Here is a 23,958-nt window from a genome sequence, read left to right on the forward strand (position 1 = left end):
TGAGTCCCTACTATACAATGGAACTGTACGTACTCAATGTACCCCCATATAGTGCCGCCCTCGATACTGTACACAAAGAAGCTTCTAAAGGAGAATAAGGAGTCTTGCCACCTAACTAAAAGCATAAGGGGTTACAGTATGAGAGCACCGGGGGTTACAGTATGAGAGCACCGGGGGTTACAGTATGAGAGCACCGGGGGTTACAGTATGGAGCCATCGGGGGTTACAGTATGGAGCCATCGGGGGTTACAGTATGGAGCCATCGGGGGTTACAGTATGAGAGCACCGGGGGTTACAGTATGGAGCCATCGGGGGTTACAGTATGGAGCCATCGGGGGTTACAGTATGGAGCCATCGGGGGTTACAGTATGAGAGCACCGGGGGTTACAGAATGGAGCCATCGGGGGTTACAGTATGGAGCCATCGGGGGTTACAGTATGGAGCCATCGGGGGTTACAGTATGGAGCCATCGGGGGTTACAGTATGGAGCCATCGGGGGTTACAGTATGGAGCCATCGGGGGTTACAGTATGGAGCCATCGGGGGTTACAGTATGGAGCCATCGGGGGTTACAGTATGAGAGCACCGGGGGTTACAGTATGAGAGCACCGGGGGTTACAGTATGAGAGCACCGGGGGTTACAGTATGAGAGCACCGGGGGTTACAGTATGAGAGCATCGGGGGTTACAGTATGGAGCCATCGGGGGTTACAGTATGGAGCCATCGGGGGTTACAGTACGGGAGCCATCGGGGGTTACAGTACGAGAGCACCGGGGGTTACAGTACGAGAGCACCGGGGGTTACAGTACGAGAGCACCGGGGGTTACAGTACGAGAGCACCGGGGGTTACAGTACGAGAGCACCGGGGGTTACAGTACGAGAGCACCGGGGGTTACAGTACGAGAGCACCGGGGGTTACAGTATGAGAGCACCGGGGGTTACAGTATGAGAGCACCGGGGGTTACAGTATGAGAGCACCGGGGGTTACAGTATGGAGCCATCGGGGGTTACAGTATGAGAGCACCGGGGGTTACAGTATGGAGCCATCGGGGGTTACAGTATGGAGCCATCGGGGGTTACAGTATGGAGCCATCGGGGGTTACAGTATGGAGGCATAGGGGGTTACAGTACGAGAGCATCGGGGGTTACAGTACGGAAGCATAGGGGGTTACAGTACGGAAGCATAGGGGGTTACAGTACGGAAGCATAGGGGGTTACAGTACGAGAGCATCGGGGGTTACAGTACGGAAGCATCGGGGGTTACAGTACGGAAGCATAGGGGGTTACAGTACGGAAGCATAGGGGGTTACAGTACGGAAGCATAGGGGGTTACAGTACGGAAGCATAGGGGGTTACAGTACGGAAGCATAGGGGGTTACAGTACGGAAGCATAGGGGGTTACAGTACGGAAGCATAGGGGGTTACAGTATGGAAGCATAGGGGGTTACAGTATGGAAGCATAGGGAGTTACAGTACGGAAGCATAGGGGGTTACAGTACGGAAGCATAGGGGGTTACAGTACGGAAGCATAGGGGGTTACAGTATTGAAGCATCGGGGGTTTGCTATATTTGCCCTCAATGCTGTATTCTATCTGGGTAACTATAAGAAAGTGTATTTCGGTACAGGAAACGCAGGAGGAAATGAGATTCTTATGACATGGCCGTGCACACAAGACGCCGGATATTTCAGGACCTGCAGCATTAGTCCTGATGACAGAAGGCACATATATTATCGCAGTGTGGGCGCACTCTGTGCCAAGCTCCTGTGTTACTCCACAGCGCGAGTGACTGGCATTGACATATTTTTAGAGCAACAATTATAAAGATTTGTTGGTTTTTTTTTAACGGGAGCAAAATAACAGCTGGAACGAATAAGACAAAGGAAGTGACGGGTTATTAGAATTATGCAATCTCTAGGAAAACACAAGAAGGAAATACACAGCGCAGCGCAAACTCCAGGGGAAATGGCTGAGCTGCTGTAGATGGCACCTCCGCATGTACAGACGCTCCACTATGCCTGGAAAATGGATCGATTGGACAGGATTAACCCTTTAAAAAGAACCTGTCATTAGAAAGACATCAATATGCTGACAGTGCACATAAGACAGCATTCACATTAGGTTTAATGAATGTCAGAATGTGATATCAATGCAGCTTACAGCTACTGGTCAAACAAGATGGCTCGCCAACAGATATACCGGCCAACTCCCGCATTCACCTGCATGCTCAGCTCTGTCAAATGAAGACAGATATTACGACATTGCAAATTCACTCTATATGGCATAGAGGTCCATTAGACAGCAAATGGAGTGGCAGTGTGCATGCTCGACCTGTTGCTCCATTCATTCTGTATGGCACTGCTGGAGATAGTGGAGCGCTGTATTCAAGGAGTCCCATAGACAGCGAACGCATTAAGTGTATATGAGCTTAGGTGCTGCTATCAGCCATCTCCATCAGCCGCGTAGATAGTGAACAGAGTGGCAGTGTGTATACTCGACCTGCTGCTCCATTCATTCTCTACAGCACTAATGGAGATAGTGGAGCAATGTACTCAGCTATCTCCAGTCTTCCATAGACAGTAAACAGAGTGACAGTGTGTATGCTTGATCTGCTGCTTCATTCAGTCATTCTGTATGGCACTGCTGGAGATAGTGGAGCACTGTACTCAAGGAGTCCCATAGACAGTGAATGCATTAAGTGTATAAGAGCTTAGGTGCTGCTATCAGCCATCGCCATCAGCCGCATAGATAGTGAACAGAGTGGCAGTGTGTATACTCGACCTGCTGCTCCACTCATCCTATAGCACTGCTGGAGATAGCTGAGTACAGCCCTTCACTATCTCCACACATCCCATAGACAGTGAATGGAGTGGCAGACTATGTATGCTCTAACTGCTGCTCTATTTATTAGAGGGAATGAAACCCCCCCATTCTTATAACCAGTAAGGGTCCCACTGGTCAGATCTCGCTGATCAGTGTGTTATCTCCTATATAGTTCGCAAGGCGAGCTCACCTGTAAGTGCAGGTACTGTATATGAATCTAAAGCAATGCCTTCCTGATACATCGATCTATACGTACAAGCACATTCCCAGCAGGAGATGCATTTTATTTCCATCAATATATAAATCTCCTCTTTATTGGATCGATCCATAACTTGCTGACAGTTTGTGAAAACGACATTGCTCCTGGCCATACATGACAGGTATGTGCACAGGTAACACCGCACACCAGAGACCCCTGATACTAGGATCATGCAGGTACATGTAGCGTGATCCCTATATGGACATATGATGAATGACCTCACCCTATATACGCCCTCCCCCGGCACATGATGCACAAGTTAACCCTGTGTGTGCCTCGCTCATAATCACAGTATTAATCAAGAACCATGCATAATGATTTCCCTGTTATGCATTAACCCTTTAAGACACGTACAACTATTAGTCCATGCATCAGCCATCTGCAGCTCTCCTACAGTCCCATCAAGTGCTGAGTGTTGCATTGCATGCTGGGAGTTGTAGTCTCACAACATCTGGAGAGCCACAGGTTGCAGAGCCTGTCTTTGGGGTGACTTACCTCCTTCTTGGGGATCTTAGGGATGCAGTTCTTGTATTTGGAGGTCTTGAAGCGATTCATGGTGGTGCAGAGAGGAAGCCTTGGAGTGACTGTCACTGTCTGACCTGAGCTTGGCTGTCTCTTACTTCCTGAGATGAGCTGTCTCGTTGCCTTTCAATCAGATGATCTCTCTGTCTCTTCCTCTCTCACTCTCTTCTCTCCCTGGAGTCCCTCCCAACCCCTGAGACGGCGAACAGCGATCAGATCGGCCATCCATTGCTCCGGCCTGTTCATGTCTTACAGCTCTGCCATCTGCCATCGGTTGTGGATGCCTGCTCATGTTACAGGCCCTATTCACACTTAATTACAAGTATATTTGTGGTGAATTAGTTTCACATTAAAACAAAAATTACTTATTTTTATTTCTATTTCAATAAAGTATTTTAAATACAGGAGGTAGTGTTGTGGTTATAGTGGCGCAGTATTGTGGTGAGAAGTCTCACAGATAAATGCTTGCTTGTAGGGAAAAGTCTACAAAGTATGTGTGGGACAGACATGTCACCATCCAATAATGCTAATTGTCTATTCAGCTGTATTTTATCTCCTCTGATATTTTATCTCAAATGCAGTGACCTGGCCTGGCCACTATGCAGGGAATGGCGCTGTCTGCTTACTTTCCTGTTGAATCATACTGTATATGCTGCTTTTTAGATCCAACCAATCTGATAATGAGGACCAAGTCAATGAAAATAAGATAAAAACAACTTAGCCAGGACTTCATTTTGGTGTACACTAATGTACAGTGTATCAAATGTGCTATTATATGATCTATGACTTCTGACCATGTCCTAAAATTGACACTGTACCAATGTCATCTATCAATACATAAGGGTACACCCTTAATCTGAATGAGTATGTTCAGTATGTGAACATAATGCACGCGACTTACAGACGACCGCTAGTTAAAGACGGACCCCTTTGCCCACTGTGACCTCTGGTGAAGCTCTCCGGATGCTTTACTATAGTCCCAGGCTGCAATAATCAGCTGTAAGGCGTCTGTAATGAAGATTTATTGATAATCCTTGGTCCTATTACAGCAAAAAAATTTGAAACTCCAATTGTAACTGGGGCAAAAAGATTTTTGTCTGGATCTACAATTATAAAATATACAGTTTTGACTTACATCAGATTCAACTTAAGAACAAACCTATGGAACCTATCTTGTACGTAACCCGGGGACTGCCTGTATATAAGTATATTAATGTGTGTATATAAGAGTGTATAAATGTTTGTGATTCTCTCGAACATGTGTCAGTATACAAAAACAAATATGTATACATTTTTTTATGGGGCAGTTAAAAAATCTGCTATGGGGCAGACCTAAAAATTCGAATCAACCCCCCTTTTCCCTAGAACTAATATAAATATAAATAAACAGTAAAATTCATAAACACATAAAGTATCACAGCATTCCAAAATGTCCGATCTATAAATATATAATAATGGTTATTCCCAGCGTTTAACCCCATAACGGAAAATTGCGTCGAAAAGTCGAAAATGCCACTTTTTTTAAAAAAAAAATTAAAAAATAAAACATGATCAAACGGTCATACAGTCCTAAAAAGGCTAGCATTGAAACTGTAATCAAAAGTCGCAAACAAAATTACACCACCCACAGCTATGTACCCTGAAGCATGAAAAAGTTATTAGCACCAGAACGTGGCCAAATTAAGAATTTTTTTTTTTTTTCGTACACGAGGTATTCATTTTTATAAATGTATGAAACCTATACAAATGTGGTATCCCCGTGATTGCACTGACCCAAAGAATGAAGCAGACATGTCATTTGGGGCACTTAGTGAAAGGAGTAAAATCCAATTCTGCATGAAAATGGCAGAAAGGCATTTTTTCACCAATTTCACTACATTTGGAATTTTATTCCTGCTTCCCAGTACATGGCATTGAATATTAAAAAACCATCACTATGACGCTCTGTACATGGAAAAATAAAAAATGTTTTCGATTTTTGACAGTGGGGAGAAAAATGAAAATGCAAAAACCAAAAAGGGCCCAGTTGTAAAGGGGTTAACTCTGGATCTGGTAGAAGTACTTGTTCTAGTGAATAGAGTTGCAATAGTAAAATCTTGACATATGTTATCACTCATAATTAGTATTAAACCCTTTTAGCAATCTTAACGAGAAGCATTATATAAGATTAAAGGCATGAATCGAGGATTAAACGTGTTGTGCAGACCTTCTTACTGAAGTAAACACGGATAATCCATGAGATTTGCAAGAACTTTCCCATTGTGAATGCCAACTAGCAGTATGACCACTAGGTGGTACTGTTCATTTATTTATTTATTTATTTTTATACGGTCATATAGGGTCATCAGTTTCTGTAGCGCTTTACAGATTATGGGGAACATATACAAATAAAATAAGACATTACAGAGTCATAACAATCATATAAAACAATAGGAACGAGGGCCATGCTTGTGGGAGCTTACAGTCTATGAGGAGGAGGGGGTGACACAAGAAGTTACAGTCTATAAGGATGAAGGGGTGACACAAGAGCTTACAGTCTATGAGGATGAGGGGTGACACAAGAGCTTACAGTCTATGAGGATGAGGGGGTGACACAAGAGCTTACAGTCTATGAGGATGAGGGGGTGACACAAGAGCTTACAGTCTATGAGGATGAGGAGGTGACACAAAAGCTTACAGTCTATGAGGATGAGGGGTGACACAAGAGCTTACAGTCTATGAGGATGAGGAGGTGACACAAAAGCTTACAGTCTATGAGGATGATGTGGTGACACAAATGCTTACAGTATATGAGGATGAGGGGTGACACAAGAGCTTACAGTCTATGAGGATGAGAGGGTGACACAAGAGCTTACAGTCTATGAGGATGAAGGGGTGACACAAGAGCTTACAGTCTATGAGGATGAGGGGTGACACAAGAGCTTACAGTCTATGAGGATGAGGGGGTGACACAAGAGCTTACAGTCTATGAGGATGAGGGGGTGACACAAGAGCTTACAGTCTATGAGGATGAGGAGGTGACACAAGAGCTTACAGTCTATGAGGATGAGGGGGTGACACAAGAGCTTACAGTCTATAAGGATGAAGGGTGACATAAGAGCTTACAGTCTGTGAGGATGAGGGGGTGACACAAGAGCTTACAGTCTATGAGGATGAGGAGGTGACACAAGAGCTTACAGTCTATGAGGATGAGGGGTGACACAAGAGCTTACAGTCTATGAGGATGAGGGGGTGACACAAGAGCTTACAGTCTATGAGGATGAGGGGGTGACACAAGAGCTTACAGTCTATGAGGATGAGGGGTGACACAAGAGCTTACAGTCTATGAGGATGAGGAGGTGACACAAAAGCTTACAGTCTATGAGGATGATGTGGTGACACAAATGCTTACAGTATATGAGGATGAGGGGTGACACAAGAGCTTACAGTCTATGAGGATGAGAGGGTGACACAAGAGCTTACAGTCTATGAGGATGAGGGGGGACACAAGAGCTTACAGTCTATGAGGATGAGGGGGTGACACAAGAGCTTACAGTCTATAAGGATGAAGGGTGACATAAGAGCTTACAGTCTGTGAGGATGAGGGGGTGACACAAGAGCTTACAGTATGAGGATGAAGGGGTGACACAAAAGCTTACAGTCTATGAGGAGGAGTGGGTGACACAAGAGCTTACAGTCTATAAGGATGAAGGGTGACATAAGAGCTTACAGTCTATGAGGATGAGGGGGTGACACAAGAGCTTACAGTCTGTGAGGATGAGGGGGTGACATAAAAGCTTACAGTCTATGAGGATGAGGGGGTGACACAAGAGCTTACAGTCTATGAGGGTGAAGGGGTGACACAAAAGCTTATAGTCTATGAGGAGGAGGGGGTGACACAAGAGCTTACAGTCTATAAGGATGAGGGGTGGCACAAGAGATTACAGTCTATGAGGAGGAGGGGGTGACACAAGAGCTTACAGTCTGTAAGGATGAAGGGGTGACACAAAAGCTTACAGTCTATGAGGAGGAGGGGGTGACACAAGACTTTACAGTCTATGAGGATGAGGGGGTGACACAAGAGCTTACAGTCTATGAGGATGAAGGGGTGACACAAAAGCTTACAGTCTATGAGGAGGAGGGGGTGACACAAGAGCTTACAGTCTATAAGGATGAAGGGTGACATAAGAGCTTACAGTCTGTGAGGATGATGGGGTGACATAAGAGCTTACAATCTATGAGGATGAGGGGGTGACACAAGACCTTACAGTCTATGAGGATGAGGGGGTGACACAAGACCTTAGAGTCTAGGAGGATGAGGGGGTGACACAAGACCTTACAGTCTAGGAGGATGAGGGGGTGACACAACAGCTTACAGTCTATGAGGATGAGGGGGTGACACAAGAGCTTACAGTCTATGAGGATGAGGAGGTGAAACAAGAGCTTACAGTCTCTGAGGATGAGGAGGTGACACAAGAGCTTACAGTCTTTGAGGATGAGGGGGTGACATAAGAGCTTACAGTCTATGAGGATAAGGGGGTGACACAAGACTTTACAGTCTATGAGGATGAGGGTGTGACACAAGAGCTTACAGTCTATGAGGATGAGAAGGAGACACAAGAACTTACAGTCTATGAGGATGAGGGGGTGACACAAATGATTACAGTCTATGAGGAGGTGACACAAGAGCTTACAGTCTATAAGGATGAGGTATAAGAGCTTGTATAATGGTCTATAATTAAAAAAATAATTTACTGAATAAAATGCTGCTGTTTGAACTAGTCATCAGCCGCCATCTTCAAGGGGTTATCTGAGATAAATAAATAACTTAGGGTGTGGGCTTTTTAAAAATAATAAAGCTGTGCTCACCTCCTCCTTCGCTGCTGATGTCCAGTGCAATGCCGCGGTCCGTCTGATCCTGTTGTTTACAGGGCACAGAAGCTCCACTCGGGGTCCCTGCCATCCCGGCCACTTTTCTCCATTACCCCATTACTCCATTATCCCAGTGCCTACAATGCTGAGAGATAGGGACGGATGAGAGTGCCCAGCCACCTTTGCCGTCCGGAATCTCCCCAAGTGCAGCTTCCGTGCCCCTGTAAACAAATGGGCACTGATCAGACGCACCGTGGCACGGGACATCGACAGCAAACGAGTACAGTTTTATTATTTTTAAAAAGTCCAACTAAGTAAGTTATTACTACTCTAGGATAACCCCTTTAAATACAATGTCCAAGGTCAATGGGACTGCAGAGAAGCCTGGAGCTTGGTACCTGGCGTTTGCCAGATACCAGACGGGAGGAGGACACAGAATTGGTTAATAAAAAAAGAGTTAAAGTTGCATGCAGTTAGGGAGTGCGATAGGCCTGCGTAAATACATGGGTTTTAAAAGCATGTTTGAAGCTTAGGAGGGTGGGTATTATTAGTCTGAGAGTCCGGGGAAGAGCATTCAAGAGAATTGGTGCAGTTCAATAGAAGTCCTGGAGACGTGAGTGGGAGGTTCAAATTAAGGTAGAAATAATCTAAAATAACTGGCAGATGGAAGAGCACGGGTTGGACGATAGACCGAGATAAGAGAGAAAAAGTAGGGAGGTGCAGCATTATGCAGAGCTTTGTGGATAAGGGTGATTAATTTAACAGCCTGTAAAGCTAGAGGGGCTAGTGTAGCCCTCAGGCTTATTATCATAATGTAATTAACAAAGGGCAAATGTGGTAAGTGCAGTTTGCCTGTGGAGTGTGCAGAGTGCGCCAGTTTTTCAAGACAAAATTGTGTTTCACGTCAGTAATAAAGTTGGAGCACTAAAACAACCCTTTAGGTGACATTTTTTCTGTCTTGTCTGCCACAGACCAGCCGCGACAAAAAACTGGCGCAGAAACTTTATAAATACATGTACAAGCAGTTTGCACATTCTTTTTAGTGCAAAGTCAGACAGAAAACTGGCACAAACACTATAAATAAGTGTGGTACTTGACCTGACTAAACCCAGATCAAAAGTGGACAATGTGACACTCAGTTCAGCGCAATCCAAAGGCTCCAACCGTGATAACATGCTGAGGTACCATTACATTTCCATTGCGTTTGCCAAAGACGATTAAAACGCAATGTTACCTCAACATGTGAACATGGGGGAAGCCCGGATTGTGTCTTAAAGCAGAATCAAAAAGCGTTCCAGAACATGAATGTTTAGGGCTATATGGGGCTCGATTCAAAGGTCTGCTATGGGGCCCAGCCTTTGCTGGTTACTCCCCTGGGTTTTGTGCATATGTAGTGTATGTGGTTATGTCTGTGCAAAGCATATATGAAATATGTGTATTCTGAAGAATAACATGCAGTATGGGGCTGGCAGCGAGGGTTTAGGTATATGGGGGGGCCCCGTTTCTAAGTTCGCATCGGGCCCACTGGGGTCCTGTTACGCCACTGTAAATCTTCGTTAGGGAGTTTATTATGTGTGAATGTAGGTTAGTTCCAGTTTAGAGCCTCACAAGACCTGTGACAAGTCAAAGTGCAAAAATATACATTATATTAGTATAATATTTAACTTTTGTTTTCACTGTTTGCTTGTTTTTACTTAGTTTTTTTTTTATTCCAGCCTGCCCTGGAATAAATGTATGTTCTCAATATAAAAATAATCTGTTCAGGCAAAAAACACTTTTAATTTAACTACTCAGACTACAAGTCACTAATGAAACTGAATTTTAGTGAGCGGCTCGGTCACAGGCTGCACAACTTTCTAGAAAAATGTAGAAAGTTTCTCTCAAAACAGGCGGAGGAGGAGTACAAAGATGGCGGCGGGTTATTTCGAATGGAGGTGAAGTCATATGTTTGAGAGGAGCAACAGAGCGCATTTCCGTTGTCCCAATGACATTCCACCTGAGCGGCGTCCAAAGCGCATGCGCGGTGGAGAAAGTTTCCCCCGGCAAGATGGCGGCTCGCTGCTCCTCGCGTTGGTTCTCAGTCGCAGTGTCCGGAGCTCGGGGGCCGCTGATTTCTGGGCTTCAGCGATGGCCTCGGGGGGAGGCAGCTGTGCTCCTGGCTCTGAGAGCGGCGCTGACCCGGGCACCAGCTGGAGGTGAGTGCTGGGGGACAGGCCCCTGCGCCATGTGTGCTGGACACTCAAGGTTATGCTGGTCTGGAGTGTCAGGCAGGATACCGTGCAGGGGGCTGGTGTGAAACTACAAATCCCAGCATGTCCCCCTAACTCCATAGCGACTTGTGACAAATATTTGTGGCTTCCTTATAATTTTGGCAGATATTAGATTAATTCCTGTAATTGTCCACTATACTTCAGTCTTGTGATGATCCCTTCCCAACCCATAGTTTCCATTCATGATGCTATGTGCAACACAAGGCTACAATCTGCCTAAAACAGCGCCACTCCTGACCATAGGTTGTGTCTGGTATTACACCATTAAATGGAACTGAGCTGCAATACCAGATGTGTATGGAAAAGTCCTTTTAAGTAAAATCCCTTTAAGGAGATTGTCATCATGAGTAATTCCTTGTAAAGAATCTATAATCTCCAATATGTATGTGTTTTCGATCAGTTCAATATCTCTGCTTGCAGACATTGGATATAACCTTCTTTGTCACCTGGTCTTGTGGTGGGGGCACAGAGGGCTAGTATTTATCCTGTAATACTCTGCACCTGTGTGATCATCCCAGGACAAATTTCATCATTGAGAAGTAAACAGCCAAGGTTTCTGCTTGGTGACAACAAGCAGAGGTTTTGGATGGAAAAAGCATAATGGATAACCTATATGTCCTGGGGCTTTAAAGGATATCTACCACCAGGATGAAGGATTGTAAACCAAGCACACTGACATACTGGTGTGTGCCTCCTCTGGCTGGATCTTCCTTAAGCCTCTTATGCCCTGATCTTTACGTAAAAAGGATTTTATAATTATGTAAATGGGCCTCTGGGCTCTAAAGAAGTTAATGGAGCCCCTCGGGCTCATTTGCATAATCTATAAAACATTTTCTTTTCTTAAAAAAAGGGCATAAGAAGCTTAAAGAAGATCAGATCCTGCCAGAGGGGGCACATATCAGTGCGCTTGGTTTACAAACCTTCATCCTGGTGGTAGATGTTCTTTTAAAGGGATATACAACTATGGACACGTACCCCTTATCTACAGGATACCCCCGCAATCACAAGCATTGTGGGGGGGGGGGGCAAAATAGTTTGTTTACACCATATATAACCCTTCTCATCTTTGCAGCCTTCTTAGGACACGTCTCCCAGTTCCACACCAGTGCATCAGTTTCTAACAAGACCGACTTTTACCAAGTTTTGGGGGTCCCGAGGAGTGCGAGCCAGAAAGAAATTAAGAAGGCCTATTACCAGGTATGAGCTGACGCCAGGATGACCAGACATGTTTATCTCCTTGTGGCCGGATTGTATAACACTCCCCATCCCCTTTGATCTTGTACAATGTTGTATATTGATTTGCACTGTGGAGTCTTGTTCTTGTGAAATTGGCAAACAGACCCATGACCATCATTATAACACATCAGTATACAGCTACAAGGGCGATACATGTACTGTACAGGACCTGTCACCTCTACCGAGTAAATACTTGTATCGTTCGTGATAAATCAATAATGGATATTTTCTTTAGATTCTGCAATGAAAATGACAAAGTGAACTTTAATGGAACATTAGTAATCTGTATAGAATAGTTGTCTGGTGTTCAACTTCCTGCTGTATTTTATAATATATTGTTAGTGTCTTGATGAACTGTAATGTGATCTGATCTGCATTTTCTGTCTGTTTTTAGCTGGCCAAAAAATACCATCCAGACACCAACAAAGATGACCCCCAAGCCAAGGAGAAGTTCTCTCAGCTGGCTGAAGCCTACGAGGTAACGATGGCCATAAACCTTACTGTCAGGCGGGTAATATGTATGGCAGTGCCAACTCACACGTGAAAGAGGGATCAGGCATGTTGACTTTCGGCATGTCTGATCCATTGTTCTCTTGGGAGATGAGGTATGGCAGGAGGTGGTTTGTTTTCCAGTGCATTTTGAGAACATGTACCCCACAAAAAACGCCATATGCATCCTTACTGTGCTGGAGGGAGGTCAGATGCCATTGATAGTCCATGCCATGGATATTAATAGTTACATCTGGGTAGACACTTTATTAAAATTTAGATGGTTTTAAATGGGTCCCCTTATCTTGGATAAGGATTTATTTCATACATTGAATTTATTAGATACACGCTTATGCAGTGTGAACATGTAGACACTGGTTACATAGACTTCTTGTTACACCATTCTTTAGGAAGTGGATATATTAGGACTGTATAAGTGAAGCACGGGGGGGGGGGGGGGGCATTGTATAAGTGATTATTGAATAAACCCCTTCTAATGTCCTATCCTTGTTTCAGGTTCTCAGTGATGAAGTAAAGAGGAAGCAGTATGATGCGTATGGCACGGCTGATTTTGCGGCAGGAGCTGGTGGAGGCAAACAGCAGTATTGGAGAGGTGGTCCCACTGTTGATCCAGAAGAACTGTTCCGCAGGATCTTTGGGGAGTTCTCCGGATCACCCTTTGGGGATTTCAATAATATGTTTGATCAGCCACAGGAGGTGAGCAATGTTATATCCAGTCCTTAGTGTATTGGAAATGAGCGCTGGTGACTGTGCAGATGAAAAGCTAATTCTTCTCTTGCTCCTTTCAGTACATCATGGACCTTACGTTTACTCAGGCAGCCAAGGGAGTAAACAAAGAGATGTCTGTGAACATCACTGACACGTGTGAGAGGTGCAATGGAAAGGGCAATGAACCTGGCACAAAACTTCAGCACTGTCACTACTGCAATGGCACTGGAATGGTAAGTCAGCCAGGTGTCATCCATGCAAGTGATTTCTCCATATGGCTATTGTAGGTAGTTTTTAGGTTAAACAGTTGGTCTCTTACACATCAAAGGAATATCCCATTACTATACAAAATGGTTATAACACTTAAACTTCTTCTATATGGTATCATTTGTTTTACATGATTGCTTACCTTTGTAGGAGACCATAAACACAGGTCCTTTTGTCATGCGGTCAACATGTCGGCGTTGCGGCGGTAGAGGTACAACTATGACCAATCCTTGTATCTCCTGCCGGGGCAGTGGACAGACCAAGCAGAGGAAGTCGGTGACTGTCCCTGTACCTGCTGGTAAGTCCTGGGGGATGGAAGACAGTATATTATTCTGTAATAGTAGTATTAAAGGAAACCTACCATTTCAAATGGTCGGTGTAAGCTGTAAACACCGAGCACCAGCTCAGGGTGAGCTGGTGCCGGTGCTTAGTTTCGTTAGTGTTAAAATCGCGGTTTTAACACTTTTTAAACTTTATAGCAGAAACTGCTTTGGCGCTGCATGCGCCTACATAGGAAATGCAGCAGGCGTCGCGCACGGTCGCACGCAGCGCCGAAGCAGCTTCTGCTATAAAGTTTAAAAAGTGTTAAAACCGCGATACCGCGGTTTATAACACTAACAAAACTAAGCACCGGCACCAGCTCACCCTGAGCTGGTGCTCGGTGTTTACAGCTTACACCGACCATTTGAAATGGTAGGTTTCCTTTAAGGTGTCCTGCACCTGCATCCATTTCTTCTCCTAAGCTTTCTATTACCTATGTTATATTCTGTAACACAACATAATAAACAAAAATGTTGTGGAACATACTTTTAATTTTAAAACGCAAACAAATACATTACAACATAGTATAATTTCAGAAACTTCAAATGCCAGTCTTGGCCGCATTGTTAACCTTCTAACCACTTCCCAACCGGAAGCTGTATTGTCCCCTACCCATTATACATTATCTCTGTTCCTACTCCTCCCAGAACTACAGGGGCACATGCAAGGGGGTAGAGTGTGTCGGGAGATCTCTTCACCCCAATCTTCACTATGTTTTTCTCTTCACACCCCTTCCGATCAGGTGATAAAGATTTCTCTCCAGGTTCCTTTGCCCAGTATTTAGCTCAGCATAATATATCAATGTATAGGAATTCATGATGTATATAATTTTCCTCCATCAGGTGTGGAAGATGGTCAGACTGTGCGAATGCCCGTGGGCAAGAAGGAAATCTTTATCACTTTTAGGGTTAGTACAGTAATTTGTCCTATTGCTCTGTGTTTATGCACTTGTTGATTGTTGTGAATTACTGCATGCTGATTTTTGAACAGCAGGGGGCAGCGTGTTACACCTGCTAATAATTGCAGGTTCTTACATCCGATCCAATGCAAGTTCAGTTTGCTCTGGAAAGTAGAAATGTAGAAAAACAACATGAAAATGCAGTGTATAAAAATTTCCACCAAGATGTATCTTTGGCCGTCCTATGTTTACCTATTTCTATTTATCTATGTTATATTCTGTAACACAAACATAACCAACAAAAATGGTGTAGAACGTACTTTTAACTAATATGTTACAACATAAAATATCATTTCAGAAACCTCCAATGCCACTCTTGTTTTTAAGCTTCTAACCCCTTCCCAACCGGAAGCAGATTTGTCCCCTTACTCATCATACATTATCTTTGTTCCTACCCCTCCCAGAACTATAGGGGCACATGTGATGCTAGGGGGTGTCAGGAGATCTGTTCACCTCAATATTCACTGTTTTTCATAGTTTCTTTATTCAATAAATTCAATTCAAGGACTAATCTATTGCAGTAAAATTAGTACTTTCATAAATTAGCAAAAATATTTATGTCTGCAATATTGATATTGAAGTGTAGTATTAAATGATACAGGTGCAGAGGAGTCCTATATTCAGACGTGATGGGGCCGATATCCATTCAGACCTGCATGTATCCATTGCTCAAGCTGTCTTGGGTGGTACCTCCCGGGCACAAGGACTGTATGAACCCATCAATGTTTCTGTAAGTAGTCTTCCTTTTCTATAAATAAAATTACTGTACCTGATACTTTGTTTCTGACGCGTCCATCTTGGTATCAGATACCAGCAGGCACACAGGCAGATCAGAGTATCCGGATCGCAGGTAAAGGCATAGCAAGAATGAATAGTTATGGCTACGGAGACCACTACATACATATCAAGCTTAAAGTTCCTCGGTGAGTGGACTGGAAGGTGGTTTGTTTATGCACCATCACACTTTACGTCTCAGATCATGTCATTGATTTCTCTGTTTTTCTCTAGACAACTGACTGACAGGCAGCGGTCGTCGATGCTGAGCTTTGCAGAAGAAGAAACCGATGTGGAAGGCACAGTCAATGGCATCACCAACACAACTACAGGTACTTGGGGATCTATGCAGAAGTCATCTGGAGTACAGGAAAAATATATATAAGGCTACATTCACATTGACGTGTGCCAGCCGAACTGTAGCACGGGGTACGGGACGGTATGGTGCCGCACTTGTGCTGCACCGTACTGCTCCAGTAGGGTTCCAAAGCGCCCATTGCCGTCTATGGGGGATGTATATCCAACGTATATACGTCCTTCATACCGCTGTGTGAATGCAGCCTAAGGGTAAGGGTCAAAATCTCCCATTTTACAGCTATTAAGGGGATATATATTTGGTTTATCGCTATAGTCTGCAATCCCCACTTATCCTGAGCATAAAAACGCTACAGTGCTACAGTAGAGCCTGGTGCTTTCAGTCTTTATCAGCACATTGCACAATGGCCACCCAGTGTGTAGACTTATAGTCTTATTTCAATTCAAATAGTCTTATAGTCTTATTTCAATTCAATACATCTGACTGTAGTTCTCAACAAAGCTGTGTGACTGGGGACTGCATTGCTCTGCAGGGAAAGATGGGGATGACATGCTAATAAATAGGGAGTCTGTTTACTGGAATCCTCAGTGATGACAATAATGCGAGTCCCACATCCCCCCCTTAATAAAGTTTAAGCAAGAACCCTGTTACACCCTTCATTCCCTATGACACTGCTGAAGATAACCAATGTCTGTATTTGGCACCCCCATATGCAGTGAATAGTGATGGGTGCATGCTTAGCCTGCTGCTCTATTTCTTCGGGTTGCAGGGCCCCAGTTACTGTTATCACTGTGCATCCCAGTGGGTTCACGGCATGTTATTCCTTACTCCACGGATAAGTGATGGCAACAAATCTCAACCCCTTAGAGATAATTGATGCTAAATTAGTTCTACTGCCTCCTCATTGAACCCATATTAATCATAAAGTGATCTCATATCCTAGTGATACTTTATTGATGTCCAGCTCTTATAGTGCATTTCCTACCATTTATTTTTTGTATTGCACCTTCAGCATGAGTGGTGTTTTATATGTCCTACTATAAGGCTGGGGCTCTTTGATTTATAATGATGGGATCTGCTTGGGGCGGATGAGGGTCTGACACCTGTTTACTGTTTGTGCCCACTAGGCAGTGTACGGCAGAGACCTGCAGCTGAGGAGGAGAGGCCTGAGGCTGAGCAGGCAGGGGAAAACAAGGAGGGATTCCTAAGCAAACTAAAGAAAATGTTTAGTTCTTGACGGTAGGAATTGGCCGTTTCTGTTTCTCTAACCTAGAACAAGTTTCACTTTATGGCAGCAATTTAACCCTTGCATCCCATTGGGTGTAAGTGTGCATGGTTATTGGATTTACTCTTCATTCCGATCAGGAATGTCTCCTCCACAAAAGTTCTGATCTGATGACACATAATGGATGTATTCATGTGATTTTACATCCTGGGGGGTGGATTAGAGTATAAACATAACTGATATCCTTATGGGATATGGTTTTTAGAAGTATCCTGCCGTAGCTCAGGTCCCAGACACTCTTGTTTAGCAGCTGCAGCTTTCTGCTATGGTCATACTAATGTATTTGTGTATGAAGGTTTGGGGTCATTATTTTGTTTTTGCTATCTATAAAAGGCTTTTCCAACAAATTACACTTATAACTTTTCTACAAGTGCTCCTCACCCCTCCCCATAGAGGGAAAAGAGCAAAATATAGAATATGTCCCGTATTTATCACCACCCAGCTCGGTCACATTGCTTGCTGCACGATCACTGTGTGCTCACTGCACCACCATTGGGTGCCACAAATTTTGCGGTCACATCACAGCCCCGTAACAATTAAAAATAAAAACACTAGGGGGCGCTGTAGTAAGTAAGGTAACTGCAATATTTTTACAATATTCTTATTAGTTATTTAACTTTCCAAGGAATATGAATTAATCCATAATCCTACTCGGCACTACTGGTGGTAGCCAACCTCTAGCTGTTTCTGGCAGTGTCCTTCACGGTGAATGTAGCAGCAGACATCTATTTGAGGGTAAATCTTTTCTCTCTGACGCTGTGTTACATTAAATCTTTTGTGCAGGAAAGAGATCAACAGGAAACTAACATAGTTTGGACTCTCCGTGGATACAAGTTCCCTGTGGCACCGTGACATCTGGAAGCTGCCCGGACTGATACCAGGTGCACAAGCAAGACCTGCAGGATTTCTCCACCCAGTCCTATACTGCAGGAATCGTTCCCATTTTGAAGATGAAGGACTTTCCAGAACTGACTAATCTGATGCTCAATGCTTCTATTAGATTCAGAGCCTCTTGTAATTCAGAGCTTGGGTGTCTCCATGCCCAAGCTCCAGAGCAACACTGGCTTCTACAACCTTGTGTGTCATCTCTATTACTGTATAGTCTGTGGGGTCCACTGATATTATACATGTGGTTACAATATGGTCTCTTGGCTCATAGCTACAGTACACTGCAGGCAACCTGCCCCATGATGATTTGGTTACAACCTATATGAATCCTGTGTACAGATGGACATGTGTTAACTTGACATTTAACGCAATGCACATTGAATTATCAAATGTCAGGTTAAAGGAAATCTACCATCAGGAAAATACTTTTTCAAGTAGTTCCCGATGCAGATTTCCCATGGCTAGAACAAACTTTAATTCATCTTTATGCAAAGTATTCTCAAACTCTACTGGGGGTATGTAGTAGCCAAAGGGAGCTCTGGGGGCGAAGAAGGCTACTCCATGCCCCTACTAGGCGCTTCATACCTGCATCTCTTAATATTCTTACTACACATCTTGCTCTGCGCAAGCACAGTAACTCTTGTTCTGGTGCCGGAGGCGCACCTGACAATCCTGATCTCTGGCCATAGAGTTCCTTTAGGCTACTACATGCCCCCAGTAGCCTTTGCAAATTATTTGCATGAATTTGGCAGCAACTGCAACCCAGTTGGACAATTGGACAAAAAAATGGGATGCAGCTGCTGCAGCCATGGGAAATCTGCATTGGGAACTACATGAAAAAGTAGTTTCCCAATGGTAGATTTCCTCTTTAACTTGCTGCATCTGCATGGGGGAAGAAGTAAGATTTGTTCTCTAGTCTTTCCTTAATGGCCTTTGTGTCTTTATGTTCTATAACAGCTGTGAATATGTATTTAAAGGCAGTGTACCGTGAATAAAAGAGATCCCCCTATCTGCAAGTTTGGATACCAATCTGTTGATCTGATCATAAGAAAGGGATCCAAATGAATAGATCTCTATGGCCTACTGAGTAAAGCACTGGTATCAAGTCTAATAATCTGTCACAATTGACATCTTGCTGATACTTTATGCTTTGTAACACACCACAACCTAAAGAAATGCATTGTACAGTGACTCATTTAGCCTTGGCCAATCCCATGCCTCCCCACGGAACTATTGTTATGCATTAAAGGGACTCCAAGCCTCATAGATTACTATGGCGCTAGGAGTCTGCTCCATGGGTGAGGATATGCGGCTGATAGTGGATGGATTGAACACTGATGTATGTAACTGGTCTTGGTCCACATTTCATATAGATGTAAAATGTTAGTGCAATTTTCCTCAAGATATCTTTGTGTGTTCTGTTCTGGTAGAAGACTGAAGCTACTACTGTTTCTTAAGTCTTTGAAAGAAGTGTGACACACAAGTGATAGTTATCACGGTCGTTCACACAGTAGCAGATTTTGAGGTGCTCTTTCACCTCAAAACCTGAACCCAACACCCCTGTTTATCTGTTCTAGTAAATTTAAGCTGCTCCAAGGGTTTCATGTACATGGTTCTGCCTCCACAAGTACTTTCCAGTCTCCATAGTAATTCTGCCATTGAAAGAATATGACCGATTAGCCTTTGTTTTTCTAGGTATAAGGTCAGCTACAAAATCCTCCATGTGAACGTATCCTGATAGTTTTCTTTAATATGATTGAAGCTGTAATAATATGAAAATGCCTAAAGGAAGGTGGGATTTGGTAACCTGGATGAGACTATAGCACATTGTGTCCTACAGGTTGTTTGTTCTTTACATGTTACAGAATATAAACCCTGAACCATTCTGCTTCCATTGTTTTCCTATCTCATTTGTTGCATTTTATAATACACGATACAACCCACGCACATTACACAGAGGTTCTGATATAAAGTTTAATTTGGCAAAAATTAAAGCCACAATTACTTGTATGTATGTATGTACCCTCAGGGTTATATCGCGCATGGCGTTTTTGGGCCGTTTTTACGCATCAACTTTTAGAAAACGCACGCGTTGCGTCTGGTTTTCCGAATTTGTGCAATTAAGAACGGACAAAACCGCATGCGGTTTTAAAAAGGATGCGTTTTTTACGATCTACGCACTAACTAAAAATGGACCCAAAAACGCCAAGTGTGACATCACCCTTAGGCATGAAAAACCAGTAGGCACATTCATGTAATGGATGTATACATCACCAGTATCCTACATACAGCATATCAAGAAAGACACAAGAACATCAAGGAGGCAAACTACAGTGAAAAATATTATATAGGCGGTCCCTTACTTAAGGACACCCAACTTACAGATGACCTCTAATTGCAGACCGACTCCTGTGACCTCTGGTGAAGCTCTCTGGATGTTACTGTAGTCTCAGGCTGCAAACATCTGCTGTAAGGTGTCTGTAATGAAGTTTATTGATAACCCTTGGTTCAATTATAGGAAAAAAATGTTGAAACTCCAATTGTTACTGGGGCAAAAAAATATACAGTTCCGACTTGCATACAAATTCAACTTAAGAACAAACCTATGGAACCTGTCTGGTACATAATCCCTTGTTTTCCCACTTTTCTTTGTTAGGCCCTATTCTGTGGATATTGCCTAACTTGACGATTGGTGGGGGTCTCTGTGATGAGACCCCCACAGATCACGAAAACCGAGGGTTCCGATGGGGTCCCTGTTACCTCAGTCGGACCCCTCAACGCTCCGGGAGAGTAATGGAGCAGACGGCCGCACATGACTTCTGCTCAATCCATCTCTGAGTGGTGACCAAACAAACCCCCCGCAAACAGTAATAAATATAGAAATAAATGGTTAATTATATAATCAAAGATGGAAAAGACAGTATAGTTCTTATAGCATAAGAAAGTATCTTCCCATAGTCAAAGGGTTATAATCTAAAGTGCACAGTAGAAGTGATACTGTTAACTTGAACAAAGTTAAATATACATTACCAAAATTGGATGGAGGGGAGTGGGTCAGTTTCCCCGTGTGTACTGTGCACCTCTGGCAGCTTCGGGGGAATGCTGGGATATCAAGTTGCTGGCATCAAATCTGAGCGGAAGTCCCACTCTCCAGTACTTGCTGATAGAGTAAACACTCAATATAATTATTGTAATGCAAACGGACATCAAGAAAATAACGGCATCAGTACATCTGCGCACAACGCGCCACAGACGCCATACTAGATAAGTTCTTCAATAATTAATGGAACTGAATGCAAGTTAAAGAAAATCCCTACCAGAGGTGGAGAACCACGTCTAAATAGATAGGTTCATATAAATCAAACGATAGGCCAGTAAAGGAGTTATATGTCCTATCAAAGTATTACATATAGAAGAATATTTCAGGGCACTACACAAAGATGGCGGAATCTTATAGCAATGCATGTGTATTACACAGATGGGTAGGCATCTCTGCAGTGAATGAATATCATTCAATTAGAATTACGGCGCTTGATTCGATAGGTAGCAGAGGTCGAAAAGCCTAATAAGACCCAGCTATTATAGGGTGACCAATATCCCGAAAAACCCGGCTTTTATACTGTAGTGTACTCTATATAGATAGAAATAAAGTTAGCCACGAAAAAAAGCTCATGATCTGAGAATAATTACTATATGACGACAAAAAAGATTGTGCCAACCTTTTACTTACTACCTAAAATCCACAAGAGATTGAACTCTCGGGAGGCCCATTGTTGCTGGAATTGGTGGAATGATTGAAAAACCTCTCTACATCTGATTGAACATCTGGAAAATTTAAGAATACTTGAAAGGACTCTTTTGGTTATTTCCTAACCAAAAACTGCATGAGGGATATAATGCATGACTTTTGTTGAAATGATTGTTTGTATTATTCCAAATCTTGTCCATTACAAACAGACCTTGGGAACATTGATGCCATCCTGTTTTTGGGTTGGTGGGAGGAGGCCACCGTGTACCCATCACAGGTATTTCGGCAGCATGTGCTTGGATGGTTTCGATATATATGCATGACATCCTGCTACTGTGGTCGGGAACTGAAAGGGAATGTATATTTGTAACATACAATTGTTATGGATATGCCTTTATTTTCTGGTTTAAGTTGTTAATATTTGTTATTCTGAAGCTATGCAGGATGGTGTCTGCGTGGTATGACCTCCAAGATAACAGCCTGTCCAACGTGGCCTTGAAGAGGGTACGTCACGTTCCTCCTCCATGCACTGTAAGCCTCATGTATATATAAATCACATGCTACGTTATGTGCTATCCTATGTGCCTTTCTAAGCATAGGCAGAAACATGACCAAATTAGGATAAGCTCATCACAACCAAGCATAGTACATAAGAAGGCTTCTCCCTCTTATGATAGATAAAATACCCTGTAGTTCAATAATAAATTACAGAGAACCTTAGAGACCATGGCTCTGTCTGTGTTATTCTTTGTGTACGCATTATATAAATTATATTTATACATTAATATCTCATTTGGAGCAGGAATCAATACATTTATTGTGGCACACAGGTTTTAGTGTGCAATCCAGAATACTTGGTGCCCACGTGTGTGGAGTGAAGAATCCAGGATCGCACAGCCGCAGAGAGGGATTGGCTAAATAACGCAGAAGGCTTTAGGTAGAGGTAGTGGATCCTCTGAACTACCGCGGACGATGACACAAGCCAACACCTGGGACGGAATGTAAGTGGTACCCGGTTTTCACCAGAGCCCGTCGCTAAGCGGGTTGGACTTGCTGCGGCGTGGTACCACAGGTGCGACTATCCCGTGGTGGCAGCCAAGGTCGAGGTACAGAAACGGCAGGCAATCTCGTAGTCAGGGACAAGCAGGAGGTCAGGACGGGCAGCACAGTATCAGAGTCGGGAACATAGAAATAGGTCACGGCAGGCAGTGGAGGAGCGTAGTCAGGAACGGAACCAGGGTCACAACGGAAAATCTCAATAACAGCGCAAGGCATCAACCACAGCTTTCCCTGGGGCTAGGGTTTGCAGGAAAAGGCAGGCTTATATGGAGTTGTGAAAATGGCCAGTGCCAATTTAAATCTTGGCCCTTTAAATCTAGAGAAGCCGGCACGCGTGCCCTAAGAGTCTGGAATCCATGTGCATGGCGGATGGGACTGTGACAGGAGCCAGGATAGGCAAGATGCGTGGGCGAAGCGCTGGTGGGGGCAGAGGGGCACGGGCAAGCCCGTGACCCACGAAATAGGTTGTGGGACCACCCAAGGACGGCCATGACTACAGCCCCATGAAAAAGGTAATAAAATTTGTTTTTGTATCAGCCATTTTAGTATCACATTGAGAATGGGATTTCTCAAATCCTTGAGGTTAATTGCTTATAACTCTACTCAGTTGGCAGCCATAGAGGCTGGTTGGCAGTATGTTGGCAAAATTCATGAGTAGGAAATGTCAGTGACGTTGCTAAGGTTGATAGCTATGTAAAACGATGGGAAAGTGCAAAGATGTCATGTTGGCACATGAAGGCTGATATCATTGTGGTGGAAAAAGCAGGTGTGTAGAAAGGACTGTTTATTGCTGAGCATGGTCACCTAGAAGCAGGGGCTGCGTCAGCACCCGGCATACCCGGGCAAGTGCCGGGGCCCAGACCTCACAATAAGGTACCAAGTATGAGAAACAGAAGACCTTCTACCACACGTTACCACAAGATGCAAACAGTGTTGGAAGAAGTATCTCACGTAGCTTAGGGTACATATGCAAAGTTGACCTTCAGGAAGCCTTATGACATGATGCAGGATTAAAACCAAACCAGTTTATCTATTCCAGAAGGAACAGACACCCAACTGGACAGCACTGTTTCAACCTGATTGGGTCTCCTCAGTAAAGTGCAGGAACTCGTTAGGCCCAGTGAAAGGCTTGTGACTAGGGTCAAGAAGTAAGAGTTCTTCATAT

General features: G+C 43.7%; 2 protein-coding genes across 4 annotated transcripts in view; one reads left to right on the plus strand and one right to left on the minus strand.

The window, feature by feature from the left end:
- The window catches only part of LOC140074888 (mitochondrial import inner membrane translocase subunit tim16-B-like), a 98,049-nt gene extending 94,230 nt beyond the window's left edge, over positions 1-3,819 (minus strand). The window contains exon 1 of one of the 2 annotated variants that reach the window (XM_072120177.1): positions 3,576-3,816. In XM_072120177.1, the coding sequence (XP_071976278.1) occupies positions 3,576-3,635 (60 nt within the window). In that variant the 5' untranslated portion in view covers positions 3,636-3,816. Of the gene's footprint in view, positions 1-3,575 lie in introns of both variants that reach the window. The other variant, XM_072120174.1, reaches the window with a different exon arrangement.
- A 6,619-nt stretch (positions 3,820-10,438) lies between these two features.
- On the plus strand, positions 10,439-19,878 carry DNAJA3 (DnaJ heat shock protein family (Hsp40) member A3). 2 transcript variants are annotated; one of them, XM_072120179.1, is made up of 12 exons: positions 10,439-10,648; positions 11,796-11,920; positions 12,354-12,437; positions 12,965-13,165; positions 13,258-13,410; positions 13,595-13,742; positions 14,608-14,672; positions 15,325-15,453; positions 15,531-15,646; positions 15,732-15,829; positions 16,941-17,052; positions 17,882-19,878. In XM_072120179.1, exons 1-11 carry the CDS (start codon positions 10,501-10,503, stop codon positions 17,048-17,050), a joined length of 1,377 nt encoding a protein of 458 aa, XP_071976280.1. In that variant the 5' UTR covers positions 10,439-10,500; the 3' UTR covers positions 17,051-17,052; positions 17,882-19,878. The 2 variants fall into 2 exon arrangements, with proteins under 2 accessions (XP_071976280.1, XP_071976281.1); XM_072120180.1 differs by lacking the exon at positions 16,941-17,052 and having other exon boundaries at positions 10,440-10,648.
- Positions 19,879-23,958: the final 4,080 nt, after the last annotated feature.

Source organism: Engystomops pustulosus, chromosome 8, assembly GCF_040894005.1.
Source record: "Engystomops pustulosus chromosome 8, aEngPut4.maternal, whole genome shotgun sequence".
In the NCBI taxonomy this organism is placed as follows: Eukaryota; Metazoa; Chordata; class Amphibia; order Anura; family Leptodactylidae; genus Engystomops; species Engystomops pustulosus.

Bases quoted from the DNA above. Each gene is read 5' to 3' on its own strand.
- DNAJA3 (XM_072120179.1), top strand. From the start codon at position 10,501: ATGGCGGCTCGCTGCTCCTCGCGTTGGTTCTCAGTCGCAGTGTCCGGA. The intron at 13,166-13,257 runs GTGAGCAATGTT...TGCTCCTTTCAG, and splicing joins TGTTTGATCAGCCACAGGAG to TACATCATGGACCTTACGTT. The intron at 15,830-16,940 runs GTACTTGGGGAT...TGTGCCCACTAG, and splicing joins CATCACCAACACAACTACAG to GCAGTGTACGGCAGAGACCT.